The 16,624-nt window shown below is 53.0% G+C and overlaps 1 protein-coding gene across 1 annotated transcript; it reads right to left on the bottom strand.

The window, feature by feature from the left end:
* Positions 1–7,791: 7,791 nt before the first annotated feature.
* On the bottom strand, positions 7,792–15,935 carry RBPJL (recombination signal binding protein for immunoglobulin kappa J region like; the record flags this gene model as incomplete). Its single annotated transcript, XM_079718413.1, has 11 exons — positions 7,792–8,065; positions 8,176–8,279; positions 8,412–8,567; positions 9,536–9,688; positions 9,968–10,077; positions 10,483–10,620; positions 12,819–12,993; positions 13,263–13,378; positions 13,548–13,618; positions 14,811–14,936; positions 15,763–15,935. The coding sequence occupies 11 exons, from the start codon at positions 15,933–15,935 to the stop codon at positions 7,792–7,794; spliced, it is 1,596 nt and encodes a 531-aa protein (XP_079574539.1).
* Positions 15,936–16,624: the final 689 nt, after the last annotated feature.

Below are 16,624 nucleotides of genomic sequence, written 5' to 3'. Positions count from 1 at the left end.
CTCCTAATTTAAGAGAAAGTTGGAGAGCTGTGCTATCCAATATGGCAGCCACTAGCCACACTGAAATCAATGAAAACTACACGAAGTTAAACGTTCGTTCCTCAGTTATGGTAACCACATTTCAAGTGCTCAGCAGCCACATGTGGCTGGTGGCTGGTGTACCAGACATGTAGGCAGAGCCCACTGGCAACTGTTGGACAGCACAGCTCAAGAACTAAGCTGGTTTAACAAGTCACAGCCCCAGTTTTGCTGAGATGACCTTTGTCTCCCTAGACAAAGGGGGATGGGGGAGGGCTGATCAGGCCCTGGCTCTGGGCCCTGTTATCTGTGACCCTTCCTCTCCAGAGAGGAGAGGCTGGAGTGGCCTAGTGGCTTAGCCAGGGCAGGCCACATCTCCTGACCCCATTGGCTGGAGTTGCGGGGGGGGGGGGGATTACCCTTGCTTCCCTCACCTTTCATCACCATAACCCCAGGGTCCCAGCTGGCTGGGTCCTCTTCCTTCCCTGGTGTCCTTTTCCTCTGGCCATGTTGGGAGTGAGCACCTCACACTGTTGTCTGTTACTGATTTTTTTGATAAAAAGATAATAAAACCTGGTACTTTCTAGATCGCCTGCCTCTATCATTTTTAAGTTCATCAGACATCCTTTCCCTTGATCTCAGTGGAGCCTGAGGTAATTGCTGCCAGACACCAGAGGCAGAGATGTAAGATGCCAGGAAAGAGCCTGGAAAGGAGGGAGGAAAGTCAGAACGTGCACACTGGCCTGTGGGCCATGTCTTGCCTACCTCGGACTTTTGTTTAGGCGGCACCGTGTTTAAAAAACAAACACAGAAATCCTTGAATTAGTTGCCAACTATGGAAGTGAGGAAGTTTCCCATAAAAATCCAGACTGATTCCCTACTTCTCTTCGGGGGAAAATGTCAAGATTTGGCAACTCTCAGGCTGCATGGCAACCGCTGGGAGTTGCTGATGGGCGGGTGCCTGTTTAGATGCAGGTTCTCTGCTTTGCCACAGTCTGTCCACCTGCTTGGCCTCTGGGCATCGAAGCTGGTGGGCTCTGGTCAGATACCATTGATGCCTCTCGATTCTCGTAACAACCCGCTGAGGTGGGTAAGATCCTTTTTTTTTAAATTTATTTTAATTTATCTATTTATTTATTTTGACTGTGCTGGGTCTTAGTTGTGGCACGCGAGATCTTCGCTGCGGCATGCGGACTTCTTAGCTGTGGCATGCAGACTCTTAGTTGCGGCATACATGCAGGATCTAGTTCCCCGACCAGGGATGGAACCCGGGCCCCCTGCATTGAGAGTGCGGGGTCTTACCCACTGGACCACCAGGGAAGTCCCAGTCCCTCCCATCTGTTCGATCTGCATTATCCAATCCAGTGGCCACTAGTTACATGTGAATATTTAAATTAAAATTAATTGAAATTCAAAAAATTAAAATTCAGTTCCTTAGTGGCACTAGCCACATTTCAAGTACTCAATAGCCACATGTGGCTGGTGCCTACTCTGTTGGATAGAGCAGATATAGAACATATCGACTATGGTAGGGCTAGGTTGGATGGTGTGAGATTAGCTCAGGATCCCAGGATTTGGATTTCAGCTTCATTAACTGTTACTTTGGACTCCAATGGGCTCCAGGGAGGTAGGTCAAACCTTGGTCCATAGGAAGTGTTCCATAGTGGCACTTTATTCTCATCATAAACGCATCTTTTGGGTGAGGTATTAGTTCCAGAAGGCCCTGTATCTTTTATTGTCGTGTAAAATTACCCCCAAACTTAGGGATTTATCACAACGTAAATATCTCACATAGTTTCCATGGGTCAGGAGTTAGCTAGGTGGTTCTGGAGTCTCATGGAATTGTAGTCAAAAATGTTGGCCAGAGCTGCAGTCATCTGAAAGCTTGACTGGGCTGGAGGATCCACTTCCAAGATAGTGCATGTACATGGCAAGTTGGTGCTGGCTGTTGGCAGGAGTCCTCAGTTCCTTGCCATGTGGACCCCCATAGGGCTGATTTGAGTGTCCTCATGACACAGCAGCTGGCTCTTCCCGAAGAGTGATCTAAGAGAGACAGGTGGAAGCTATAATACCTTTTATGGACGAACCTCAGAAGTCACACACTGTCATTTCTACTAAATCCCATTGATCAAAGGGGTCAACCGTATTCATTGTGAGAGGGAACTACAGAAGGGCAGGAATACCAGGAGGCAAGACTCGTCAGAAGCCACCTTAAAGGCTGGTTCTTACAGCACCACTGCTGGTCAACTCTGGCCAGGGGTTAATTTATGTGGAATGCTAACTCTGAGTGGAGCTTGGTATAATATTATTTCTGAGAATCGGGCAGGGGATGCAAAGTGGTTTTGGACAATACTGGGCCAGTTTTGTTCATGATCCTGCCAATCTTCTGAAGCACCAGAAGCACTGACCCCTGTATGGGGCAGTTCCTTCCTGGGGCAGAGGGAGGCCTACAGGCCAAATGGATTCCCCCTTGCCAATAATTTGCTATGTGGTTTTGGGGAGTGGGATGGTCAGAATTCCAAGATGGCCCCAAAGATTTCTGCCCCCTGGAGTACACAACCTGTCTATTCCCTCCCCTTGAGTATGGGCAGGACCTCTAAATATGATGGATGTCACCCCCATGGTAAGGGCACATTGGGTAGCACAGGTGAAAGGATTTTGCAGATGTCATTAAGGTCCTGAAGTAGTTGGTTTTTGAGTTAGTAAAAAGGGAGATTATCCTGGGTGGGCCAGGCTTAATCAGTTGAAGATATGTATAAGAGGGTCTGGGACCTTCCTGATGAGAGTAATGCCCTCCTGTTGGCCCTGAAGAAGCAAGCTGCCATTGAGTTCTGCAGCTACAAGGACATGGATTTTGCCAACAACCATGTGAGCTTGGAAGAGGGCCCTGTGCCTCGGAGAGACTGCAGCCCTGGCTGACACCTTGATGACAGCCTTGGGAGCCCCTCATCAGAAGACCCAGCCAAGCCGTGTGTGGACTCCTGACCCATGGAAACTGTGCGACAGTAAGCCATGTTGTTTCAACCTGCTATGTTTGTGGTAATTAGTTAGGCAACATGGAACACGAATACAGGAAGGTCACTTGCCTCCTCTGGGCCATCAAATTCCTCATCTGTTGGAGGAAAATTGCAGTGTTTGGATCGTCTCTAAAAGTGCCTCTGGAGTAACAATGGCAGCAACTAGCCCATATAAAGTGGTTAACTCTGGGCCACTGTTGAACGTACTTCCCATGTATTATCTTATTCTTCATGACATCTTATGAAACCAGTCCTATTTTCCCCATTTACAGAAGAGGAAGCTGAGGCAGAGAGAGGTTAAGTGCCTTGAACTAGACAAACTCACCCACCTAGTACATACAGCTTGGCTGTCACCTGAAATGTCACTGTTAGCTCTGCATTCCTTCATTTTAAGGTGACGTCTCTGAAAATACATACGAGTCATTAGTGTGAGGAGAAGGGAATGTATGTATATACATATAGTGTAGGTATATACTTCCTCGACTTACAATGAGGCTATGTCCCGATAAACCCATCATACATTGAAAATATTTTAAGTTGAAAATATCATAAGTTGAAAATGCATTTAATCCACCTAACCTACCAAACATCCTAGCTTAGCCTAGCCCAACTTAAATGTACTCAGAACACTTCTATTAGCCTACAGTTGGGCAAACTCATCTAACACAAAGTCTATTTTATAATAAAGTGTTGAATCTCTCATGTAATTTATTGATACTGTACTGAAAGTGAGAAACAGAATGGTTGTCAGTGTATCAGCCGTTCACCCTCTCGATCACGTGGCTGACTGGGAACTGAGGTTCATTGCCGCTGCCCAGCATCCGGAGAGAAAATCTGACTGCATCTCGCCAGCCCGGAAAAATATCCAAATTCAAAGTACGGTTTCTACTGAACACGTATTGCTTTTGCACCATCGCAGAGTGAAAAGATCGTAATTTGAACCATGGTAAGTTGGGGACCGTCTGTATATGTATATACCTGGACACAACCAGCTGAGCCCAGGATACTCCCACCCTGGATGAGGTGCTCTTGGTGTACTTACGGACCCCAGCCAGGGTCGGGAGGAGGATGCTTAGAACCAGATGGGGGCTTGGGGATGAGCTTGGCAAAGTGAGGCCCACTTCGATGCCCTATAACCAGAGTGAGTCCATAGAGAACTTGGTCACAAGGATCTGCCTTACCCCCGGCCCCCATCCCTGAACTTTACCTGCCCCTCCCGTCCCTCCAGGAGGCGAACAGCCAGCCGTAACAGGTGTTTACCACTTAACCACAGAAATCATTATTGTAGCACCGCTGCCCGGCCTGCCTTTGTCCCTCGGAGTCTGGAACAGAGCCAGGTCTGCCTGGGGGGGCCTTTTTGGGTGAATATGGTCATGGCTGACAGTTGCAAAACTTAGTATATATCATCTTACTGGTTTCGTTCCCCTTAAAGCTAATTCCTCTCTCCCTTGCCATCTTCACGGTCTGTGCCCACAGCTGTCAGCATCCTCCTCAGGGAGGAGGGGTCTGAGAACTTTACCCACACTGGTTATATAATGACTTTCTACTTGAGGAAACAACTGAAAAGAAACAGAACAGAGAGAGAAACCCAAAGGTCAATGCTTAAACCGGAAGATTAGCTTTTTCCCAGTGGGGTCTCAGGCAGCATGAGAGCTGGTAAATTGGGAGATTTTTGGAACGGAGATTTTGACCTTATTCATAGTGAGAGTACACTATGTACCCTACCCCATCCCCCCACCCCCCGTCCCTTGTAACACACACATTCTACCTACACGTACCAGGGAATTAAGAGTATTAAGTAGAAAGCTAAAAGAATCCCAAGAGCCCCAGACTTAGCATTAAAAGTATAGGATTCAGGGCTTCCCTGGTGGCGCAGTGGTTGAGAGTCCGCCTGCCGATGCAGGGAACACGGGTTCGTGCCCCGGTCCGGGAGGATCCCACATGCCGCGGAGCGGCTGGGCCCGTGAGCCATGGCCGCTGAGCCTGTGCGTCCGGAGCCTGTGCTCCGCAACGGGAGAGGCCACAGCAGTGAGAGGCCCGCGCACCGCAAAAACAAAACCAAACAAAACCAAAAAAACTCAATTCTTGAGAGGAGAACAGTGCCATCTGCTGGTTTCACTTTGCACTTGCAAAATCCAAATACCTGCCAATGCAATGCCATGCAATTTGGTATTTATTGAGCGCCGACTCAGTGTTCAAGGCGTTGTAATGCACCTCCTAAGACACACCAGAATGAGCTCCTTTCCATAGGAAGGTCACAGTCTAGACGGGACAATTGACGCATATATAAAGCCCTTTGATCCAAGGTGGGCAGTACATGGTCCCAGTGGGATTCTATGGGAAAAAGAGGTGGAAAGCCTGGGGCCAGGGCCAGCTTCGTGGGCTTATGACCTTGGCAGTCACACAAGGCCCTGTGCTTAGCAGGGCCCTGCCTTGATTTCATGCTCTGCTATCGCTGTCTTGAAATTCTTAATAATTTTTGAACAAGGGGCCATATATTTTCATTTTGCCCTGGGTCTTACAAATTAGGTAGCCAGTCTTGCCTTGTGGAAACCTTGAAGAAGTTACTCTGTGAGCTGAGTTTGGAGAACAGGGCAGCAGTGGAGCAGAGGAAGAAACCTATTCTAGCAAAGGGAGGGGGAGAGAGAGGGGAGTTTGCTGTTAGGTGGATTCAGGCTCGCGGCAGGGAAGACGTCCAAGGACAGTCCAGCAGCTGGAACTCAGAAGACAGGCCAGGGTTGGAGCTCTGAGGCCACAGACTTTCAGGTGGGTGCGTAGGTGGAACCAAGTGTCCTGGGGTGCCCTGAGGGGAGTGCAAAAAAAGACAGAGCTGCATGGCTGGGCCTGGGCTTTCAGGCCAACCTAGGTCCTTGGCTTCTAGGACTCCTGCCTTGTGGAGTGGTAGAGGAAGTTCTTGAGGGCAGGGCTGGAAAGGCCCTTGAGCCCTAACTCCCCGTGTGATGTGCTATGAAACTCCTCTTAGCCTCTTTACAAGTGGCTTCCTGCTTCAACAGCATCACGGGGCAGCGAGCTCAAACTCTCCTAGGGCAGGCACTCACGTCGAGGACATTTCCTATCAATTTGCTCTCTGCGTTCCTCAGCCAGGATCCACTCTCAGGGGCCATGCCAGGCTTTGAACAAGCTTCTCTTTTCCCATCATCATGGGTTTCAGCTTGCTGATGGCAGAGGACAGAACTTAGCCAAGACTTTGGGGAGCCTAAGAGCAAAGCCCATTTCGCCCCCTTGGGAAATGTCAGCTTCTTCTTTTTCACGGGGGTTTCCATGTTCTAAGGAAGAGTGTCACAGGAAATGAACTTAGAGTTCAAAGGAAGACCCAGAGGGGTGAGAGCTCTCAACCCACATTTCAGACCAGTTCTTCCCATTCAGCACTCCCAGGGGCTGGTACAAGTAGCTGGCACCTCTGAGATCTGTCTCATTGTTCCAACAGCCCGAGCCAGGACCCTCCCTGTAGAGCGTGGACTTGGCAGAGGGTGGGAAGGCTGGGCAGGGGTGAATTTTGATTTGGTCTCTGGGCTCCAAGCAAAGAAGCTACTTTCTTGGCTGGCTTATCGCCCAGTCGATCCCAGGAGTTCTGCCTGGAGTTGTCCTCGGAAAGTTTTGTTTTGTGTCCTGTGGTTGCCCCGGGCCTGGGGTGCAACTTTGCTTGAGGTGGAGGGATAGTTAGTAGGGTAACTTATCCCCAGAGGCAACAGGTGGTCCCCAGGGCAGGGACAGGGACTCAGGGATGCTGGCTGCTTCTGAATCCCCATTCCTCCTCCAGAAAGGATCACAAATGTAAGCTATGTGCTCCATTGCACGTGTGGTCCTTTCCTCTGTGTGTATGGGGGGCGAAATACACTGGGGCACCTCCCTCTGTGTGGAGATGGGTCATACAGATCAGATTCTGCCTTGGATAGGAGTTGATGCTAGCACAGCAGAGCAATCTCTGACCCTCAGGACTGCATTTTACTGGGCCTGTGAGAGAAATGCCTGGGTAGACAGTTAAGATGGCAAGACCTGACCACCACACCAGGGACCTAACCAGCCACCAAAATTGTGGACCAGAGACCAAACAGCCCGCATGGCTACTGTGCCTGGCTCCAGCCATAGGAAGAATAAGGAGGGTTAGGGCTTTGTATTGCAGGGTGAAACCCAGTACTCCAGGGCAGGGCCTCCATGCTCCAGAAGGGACTCAGTGCTCTGAGTGGGATCCAGTGTTCCACGTAAGACCTGGTGCATCAGGGCAAGCAGGCCATGCCTCAGGAGCCCATTGCTCCTTGCCCGGATGTGTAAAACTATGGATTTCCTCTTCTAGGGGAGACACAGCTGCGGGGAGGGGAAATGCTCTAGGCTTGGAATTTCACACACTTTTCAGAGTGTGTGAAACTGTATGCAAGACACATAGAGAGATGGAGAAAGACAAAGATGGAGGGATAGGGATGCACAAATAAGAGAGATTTACAAAGTTACTGAGGGAGAGGGAGTGTGTGATTGATTTAGAGAGTGAACCAGAAACAAAGACAGGGAAAGCCACACCCCTGACTGGACACAAAGGGAGCGTCACTCAGGTCGTGTCTTCCTAGCTGGAAAAGGACGAGTGAGTGACCCGTGTTAGACCCACAGGGACGGGTTTCTAGGGCGAGAGGCTTCTGCTGCTCGGGCTGCAGCCTTCACTTCCGCAGCACAGGGGCAGAGGGCAGGGCCCAGGCCCCAGAAAACCGGCCGGGGGTCAGGCCCAGCGTCCAGGCCGCGCCTCCTACGTCTGGATGAAGAGGTGGAAGTTGGTGCGTGTAAACTCGTGATGGATGCTCTCCAGGAGCGCATCGGCGTCAGCGGCGGGCGCGGAGGCGCCCGGAGGGCAGGACCGCACGCTGTACTCGGGGGTGTAGGTGAAGGAGAAGGCGCTGGGGTAGAAGAGGCCGTCGGCACGCACGAGGCTCACGGGCACGGTGATGGGTGTGCGCAGCCAGCGCCAGTCGCTGCCGAAGGCGGCTACGTCTGGTACCACGCACACCAGGGACCGCGGGCTCCTGGGGGTGGGGCATCGAGGTCAGGGCTGCGGTGATACTGATGGCATGCACGCCCCCACCCCTAACCTGCTCCGTTCCCTGGGACCCATGGGAGTCCCCCCTCCTCATACCTGTACATGGTTTCGGCCTCCACTTCCCCGAACCAAACCTTGAGCCCCGCGTGGAGGTTTTCACCGTGGAGCTCCAGTGTTGCCACATCGCCCCCGCCGCTCAGCTGGGGGAGGGTGAGACCAGGGGGTGTGAGCGAAGCGGTGGCCGAGAGCCCGCAGCCCTCCCTCACCTGCACTCCCACCCTCCAGCGCAGTCGGTATCCACGCCCGCCAGCGCCCCCCAGCGCCCGATTCACCTCGAGGGTGCTGATGAGGGGCACCGGAGTGACAGGCTCCCGGGTACACGCCAGGCTGGTGCTGAAGGAGAATTCCACTGACTCGGTGCCGATGATGGTCCAGCAAGAGCTGTCGTTGAGCAGCGCCTTGTTCGCCTCCTTGGGGCAGGGGGAGGCCTGGGGGGAGAGCCGAGGGGATGGGGCAGAAACCGCGGATGGTGGCTGTCAGCGCGTCCATCCAGCGCGGTGCAGAGGCTTCCGCTTTCCTAGCGTTCCGGTCCCCGGCTCTGCGGTTTACCTGCCGTGTGAGCTTGGACAAAACGCTTAAGTTCTCTCTTTAGAGTTAAATCAGCTCGCTGGACTAGCTGGTTTTTAAAGGTGTATTTTCTTAGAATTCTAGAATTCCATTTTTTGAAACATTGTGCAATTCTGTGCCCTAACATTCCAAAATTTACAAATTCTTTGGGAGGGATTATTGCTCAATAATAATGTCATTTTCTACATGTTATGGTTTTCTCTCTTATGATAATATAATAGTTTATTTATATTTATAGTAATATATTATTACTATGATAATAATAGTAATTTTCCACAATTCTGTCTTAACATTCTACGATTCTAATAGTCTTTGCTCAATAATACTCAATACTATTACTTATTATTATTTTAATTTACATTCTACAATTTTGTTTTTGTTTTTTTGCGGTACGCGCGCCTCCCACCGTTGCGGCCTTTCCCGTTGCGGAGCACAGGCTCCGGACGCACAGGCTCAGTGGCCATGGCTCACGGGCCCAGCCGCTCCGTGGCATGTGGGATCCTCCCGGACCGGGGCATGAACCCACGTCCCCTGCATCGGCAGGCGGACTCTCAACCACTGCACCACCAGGGAAGCCCTATTCTACAATTTTATATCACAACATTCTATGACTTTAATATCCTTTGGGAAGGAGTATTGCTCAACACCATTATCACTATTTTTTCTACATTCTCTGATTCTGTCCCGATAGTCTACGTTTCTAACATTCCACAGGAGGCAGTATTGCTCAGTAAGTAGCAGCCATGATGCTGATGGTGACCTTACATTCTACGTTCTCTGCATTCTGACTTTCTGGGACGCCTTGGTGCTGATGTTCTCTGCTTCTCACCTGAAACTGCACCACCTTCTCTGTGGCGAGACATAAGTAGGTGCCACCCCCTCCTGGAGGACCACCTGGGAACTGGAATGCACACTTGTGCAGCTGGCAGATGGGCTCATCCACGTCGAGGAGTGCACACTGTTTAGCTACTTTGCGGATGATCTACAGCAAAAGGGTGGGAGGAAACGTGGCAGCAAGTTGCCTGAGTGCCCACAGGCTTCCCTTCTCTCTTTCTGCTACTTCGATAGCCAGGCAGGACACTGGCATATTCCCCCCACGCCAGCGCTCGACCTCCATGCAGCCCCACAAAGCACTGAGTATCCCAAGTGAGGAGAGGTGTCATCACGCTTTGGGCTCTCACTCTCCAGCGCTGCACCTGTGGGTCACACCTTCTTTGTGGATCTGGGGGGACCCCTCCAGCTGTGCCTTTCCTTCCCATACCATTGGAGGTAGTGTGATGCCCGTGACCGTGCAGATCAGCTGCACCAGGGAGCCGTAGTGGACATAGCCCTCTCGAGGCGGGAAGTCTCCCTGGGAACAGTGTTCATCAGCTGGGAGTAAAAAGAAGGAGGGTTTCAGGGGTCCCAAGCTTCTGCCCCAAATCCCACCCTTCTTGCCTCTGGCTCCACCTCACATTGCACATGGGTCTTATGGGCAAGGTTGGCACACAGGAAGGCAGCTCAGGCTGAAGATTCTCAGCCTGGAGATGTCATTTGTGGCCATCCTTGCGAATGTCTGCCCCCTGGGGTGGGGGCTGAGTTGAGGGAAGGGGCTGGACACTGGAGTCTGAATAGCTTGGATCAGTCACCAACTCATGGGGACCTTTGGCAAGTCTTTTTGTGTTTCTGAGCCTCTGTTCCATGGGGCAAATTTTACTTTCCTTGAGGAGTTGTGATGAAGATTTTAAAAGGGAATGCGTGTGAAGTGCCCAGCCCCAGGCCTGCTGGTGGGATTACCCAGGTGGAGAGTGAAGGCAGCCCACTGGCGTGCGCTGGCCACGAAGTCCCCATCCTCCACAGAGAGGTAGCGCGTGGAGACCGTCTGGGAGCGCAGGCGGTTGAAGAGGGAGACCTTTGAGCCCGAGGATATGCACACTGTGAGGGGAGGTGGAATCAGTGCCCCTGCCTGGCTTGGTCCCTTGGACTTGCCAGGTAAGTTCCCATCCTCTGTCCCCTGAGCCTGTCTGGCTCAAATTCCCAGACACACTGGGCATTCATATGTCACCGCTATTTATCTAGCACCTGCTGTAATCCTGCTTCTGTACCTTTGTCTGGTTCTTTTTGCTGCCTGGGCATCCTTCAGTTCAATAAATAGAATTTTATCAAGTAGTTACTGAGTGCCTACTTGGTGGCTGGCACTGTGCTGGGTACTGGGTGCCAAAGGGTGAATTAGACCCAGTTTTGCTCTAGAGGAGTTCACAGTCTCAGAGGGGAGACAGGAAATAAATATAAAATTTCAATATGATATAGTGAGGGCTGGCTGGGTTAAGGAGGGCTTCCTGGAGGAGGTTATACTCTCAGCTGGGAAGCATGAAGTAGGTAGGAGTTGCTCAGGGGGCTGCATAAGCAAAGGCTGCGTGGTGTGAAACAGCAGCATATTTCTAGGGCTTGACGTTGATCTCTTCCAGCCTTTTAACACAGGCTCAGAGCAGCCACTTTGTTTTCTAATTGGATTTTGACCACCTGGGGAGAAAGCACTGGGTCATCTCCCTCTCTCGCCTCACAGTGCTAGGCATACTGTTGGTGCGCAATGTATACTTAACCCAAGTTCCTATCCATTGCATAATGATGATAGCTAATGCATATTGTGTTTCAGGTACTGTTTTAAATGCTTAAAATGTGTTAGTCCTTTTGCTTCTCTTAACAACCCTCTGAGGTAGATAATATTATCTCTACTCAAGAGAACAACTCCCTCTAGATCACACAGCTAGCCAGTGGCAGAGCCAGGATTGAAACCCAGGCTGCCTGGCTCCAGAATCTGCACTCAAAACCATCACACTATACCACTTTACCCCTCCCTGGCCCTTTCCTGACTCCAGGGGCCAGCCAGAGCACTGCCTGGATCTGAGAAATTCTTCAAGGTTTTTAACAGACAGTAAGGTGTAGGGGTGGGAGCTGGGCTTCACAGTCACATTGACTCAAGTTCAAACCCTGGGTGGGCCATTTTCTAGCTGGGCAAACTTAGGCAAGTCACCTGTAAGGTGACAGGCCCAAATATTTCTTTTCCTCCTTCCTTCCTCCCTCTCTCTCTCTTTCTTTCTTTCTTCCTTTCTTTTCTGGCCACGCTGCATGGCATGTGGGATCTTAGTTCCCTGACCAGGGATTGTACCCACGTGCCCTGCAGTGGAAGCACAGAGTTTTAACCACTGGACCGTCAGGGAAGTCCCAGGCCCAGATATTTCTTAAATGAATGTTCCAAACCTCATTTTCCTCATCTACAACTCACCTTACAAGGATGAGCATCAAACAGGGTGATGTATGTATATACCTGCCAAGAAAGTCCCCCATCACCTACTTCTCCCTTCCATCTTCCAGCGAGGGTAGCAGTGATGTTGTCATTGTCATTCAGGCTTTGTTTCCTCGTATTTTCAAAGCCATCAGCCCTGGGATTTGTCACTTGGCATCCAGGGCAGTACTCATCTCAAACTGTCTCTTTGATCAGCTTTGTGTGTCTCTCTCCTCTGCTAGGCTGTCCGTTCCTCCAGAACAGATACTTGCATATACACCAGGCACTGGATAAATATTTTTAACTGAATTTCCCCTGCCCTTTCATTATCACTTTTTTTTTTTTTTTTTTTTGCGGTACGCGGGCCTCTCACTGTTGTGGCCTCTCCCGTTGCGGAGCACAGGCTCCGGACGCGCAGGCTCAGCGGCCATGGCTCACGGGCCCAGCCGCTCCGCGGCATGTGGGATCTTCCCGGACCGGGGCACGAACCCGTGTCCGTGGCATCGGCAGGCGGACTCTCAACCACTGCGCCACCAGGGAAGCCCTCATTATCACTTTTAATCTATCTTTAGCTCAGCACCTGACGGCCATTTTGGGGACCCCCCAACCTGAAGTCGACCTCTGTCTCCTTTCCTCTGCTCTTGCCTCTCCAACTTTTCCCATTCCCCGACCTAAGCCACACCTACTTACCCAGACCCCGCCCCCTTCCGACTCAAACTCCACCTCTCCCACTCTGACCCCACCCCTACAATCCAGGCATCTCCCCCTCCCCCCTCCCAAACATAGCAGCCTCCAGACCAGGGGCACCTCCCCGCCCCGCCCAGCGGCCAGGCTCCACCCCGCTCACGGTCGGTGTTTTTCAGCGACTGCTTCTTCTGCGAGGGCTTGGAGATGACCTTGATGAGGCGGCTGTGGAAAGTGCCCAGCTCCCGCCCCCCTCGGAGCACTAGCCGCAGCACCAGCCGGAAGTGCTTCCTCTTGTCTGCGTCCGAGATGTACAGGGTCTTGGCGCAACCGAATTCCTACAGGGTTGGCGGAGATGGGGTTGTCTCACCCCAGCCCTCAGTCCCTGGATGAACTGACTTTCCCCAGTTATCTGACGTCCGCCCCGTCGGACGTGACATGAAGCTGCACGTCCAAGCTCTTGGGCTCACTCTCAAGGCAGAACCCCGGTCTCTCGGCATCCCCACCTATCTTTTGGCTTCTGCAGGGGAGTAAACGAGCCCCCCTGCACCAAAGAGAGAGGCAAGGATGGGAGCAAGAATCGAACCCCCTTCCCATGCGCTCTCACCCTGGAGTCCGGCTGCTCTTCGAAATTCAACTTCTGCGTCTCGGCAGCGCTGCCGGACGCGCCGTCCAGTCCCATGTAACCGCAGACGATGGGCCCGGTCTCCCCTGCCTGGTGGGCTGGAAAGGGACGCGAGCGGGGTCTGGAAGGACTCAAGTGTCAGGCAAGCTTAGTTCTCGCCGCCAGAGGGCGCGCTGAGACTGCGACTGAGAACCGCCCCGCTCCCGAGCCCTACTGAGGGTCCCCTTACAGAGGGAGGCGCCCGGCATCCCTGGAGTCCGCCCTCACCTTGGCCCTGCACTGGCTTCACCCTCCATCCGGGACCTGCGAGGTAGACACAGGGTGGGGGGCAGAAGAACCTGCGGAGACATGTAAGCGCTGGACTCGTGTATCCATCTCCACTTGACTGTCCTGTAGGCGTCTCAAAGGTAGCAAAGACTCGACAGAATCCTTGATTCCCCCCCCACACACCTTTCTCACCGCTCTCTCCAGGCTTCTCCATGACTGTGAACCCCATTAACACTCGAATCTTTCTTTCTTTCACATTCCTCATTCAATCCATTCGTAAGTCCTATCCACTACCTTTAAAACATATCCAGAATCCACTGACTTCTCACCACCTCCACCTTAGTCCCTACTGCCATTACTTTTTGCCTGGACCTCTGCATCAGCCTTCCAACTGGTCTCTCTGCTTCCACTCCTACCCACTTCAACCTGTATTTCACACAGCAGCCAGATGTGTTTTAAAAAAAATTTTTTTGGAGTATGTTACTCATCTTCTTAAAATCCTCCAGTGGTTTAAATTCAAAGTCCTCACATGATCTGGCCCCTGCTTACATCTCCAACTTTACTTCCTGCAATGCCCACCTCTTTCTCTAATCCCAGCTACTCTGACTTCTTTTGTCCTGGAGCAGGCCAAGCTAGTACTGTGTCAAGGTCTTTGTGTTTTCTGTTCCTTCTAATTGGAACACGCTTCCCCGTGATCTTCTCATGTCTGGCTCCATTTTCACATTCAAGTCTTAGTTCAGATGTCACCTCCTTAAAGGGTCTTTCTACCACCTTGACCTTGCTAGCTAAAGTACATGCCCCCTCCTCAGTTTCTATCACCTTACCTCGTTCTGAGTCCCTTCTAGCTCTCATCACAATCTGGAAGCCTCTTGTTTACTGATTTGTGAGGAGTTTATTGTCTGTCTCTCCCACACTAGAGTGAAGATGCCAGGAGGGCAGGGACCATAGCTGTCTTGTTCAACTGTATGCCCGGTGCCCAGCAGTGCCAGAGAGCCTGACACATGATAAGCACTCAGTAGGTAGTTGTGGAATGAAGGAATGAATGAATGGGTGAATGAGTGAGTGAATGGGGACTAGAGATTCACAGGGAGGTTCTGCTATAAACCAAAGTGAGGGCTGATGGTGGCTGAAGGAAAAGGCCCCTGATTGGCCAATAGCTGAGCCCTGAGTCCTCTCCAGGTTCTAAAAGACACTAAAAAGGGAGGGGCACATAGGGCAAAAGGTCGGGTCGCAGGGACCTTGGAGGGCCACTGAGGGACCTACCGCTTCTCATTTCCATATGATTTCTGGGCCACCTTGGCGTGCAGGATCCGCACCGTCTGCTCGCACTGTTGCTGTAGGCACTGGCGCACACCTTCCCTCAGGACCGCGGCGGGCTCTGGGGGTGACCTGGGAGTGGGGACAGACCGGCCGCCCGCAGCAGGGAGCGTCAAGGGGCGAGGTGGCATAGCACCCGAAGGGGGCAGGTGGAATGCACTGAATGGGAGGAAGGGACCTTTCTAGGTCTGCCCCCTAGGGGGTCAAAGAGAAGAAGCCTTAGGCAAGGGAGGGGACTTGGGTGCAAGCTCTGGGCTAAATATTTGGGTTGCGTGGTGCTCACTGAGGTCTGCCTGGAGCCCACCCGGGACCACCCAGGCGCCATTCCGCAGGTCTGGCTCCACGCCCATTGCAGCCTGGAGTACTGGGGAGAGGCCCCAGAGGCACAAAGGCCCCGCTTGTGCCGGTCTTGTGATGGAGGCAGAGTTTGTGAGGGCGCCTGGCTTCCCTGCACCCTGAGGGGACCCACCTCGGTGCAGTCGTGATGGAGGGGGAGCTTTTGCTGGACCCCTGGACCAGAGTGTTCTCCTGCCTACCTGCGGATGCCTGGGAAAATGGACGGGCCCCCAAACGGTGTGCCCGGGATCCGGGGGAATATTTTCATCTTTTCCAGGTTAAAGTAACACTCTCAGCCCCCTTTCTCCCAAGAGAAGGCGCCTGTTGCTGTCTTAGCTTTCCTTCTCCTGATTACAGGGCCTCCATCGGCCCTGTGGAGTGGGCCAGTAGGGGCCTGGTGGCGTCTCTGCCTGGGAGTTTTGATGGGTGAGGGTGATGGACCCAAGACCTAAGTAATTGCAGAGACCGTGGAAAGGCGTCGGTGATGGCGGAATTTGAGGGACTACCAGGTGGGACCTGGGAAGAGCAATGAACCCTGAGGCTGTCCATCTGAACCCTTTACCCTCTTCGCAGGATCGGAGTGCGGGACCTCTCCCCACCCCTGGAGGGGACAGCGGGGGATAAGAGCAGGGCCGCGCCCTCGGAAGCGGAGCCAAACAGCCGGCGGCCGAGCCAGGCCCCGCTCCGCCCCTTGGGGCTCTCCCCGGGGAAGGGCCTCGGAGGCTTCCAACGCATTCCAGCTGCGGAGAGCGTAGCCGCCCAGCCTCCAACTGTAGCCCGGTTCCGGCCCCGCAGCTGGCGTCTGCGGCTCCAGGGGTGGCGGGAGCAGGGGGCGCCGCGCTGGCCCCGCCCAAGCCCTCGGAGGAAGGGGGGTCGCTCCCTACCAGTGGGAGGGGTCGCGGCCCGCGTTCCCCCTCCCCACCCGCCAGCCCCCGTGTTAAATGCGGCCGCCGCCTCCGCTCGCTCCAGCTGCCTGGCCGTCCGCACCTTGGGCACGCTGCCCGCGCCGTTACCTGGTCCAACTGCCCGGGAGGCTCCGCCCGTCGGCTCCGCTCTGCGGCCGCGCCTCCGAGCTGTCCGGCAGGCTTAGGTGAGTCAGAGGGCCTGGGTGCGCTGAGGGGTCTGCGGGGAGCAGGCATCCAGCCAGACCAGGCGACCGTATTTAAGCGTGGCTGCACCGCCTACGATGCCCCCGTCCGACCTGCTGTGCCCTTCCCCACCTATGTAGGGTCCTTTCCAAATTGAGGCCCCACCAGCACGGCCGCCAAATGGAGAGGGGGGTACTTTTTCCCTGACCTCCTCCCTCCAGGAACCTCCCCCCAGGCTCCCCCCGACCCCCGCCACTCCCCGGAACGTCCTCAAAGTGTTTATTCTTCAGCCAACTCTTGAGGAATTATTCGCAGACCTCTCCTCCCTCAAGAGTC

Source organism: Hyperoodon ampullatus (assembly GCF_949752795.1).
Source record: "Hyperoodon ampullatus genome assembly, chromosome: 14".
In the NCBI taxonomy this organism is placed as follows: domain Eukaryota; kingdom Metazoa; phylum Chordata; class Mammalia; order Artiodactyla; family Ziphiidae; genus Hyperoodon; species Hyperoodon ampullatus.
This window is presented reverse-complemented; position numbering and strand designations above follow the sequence as displayed.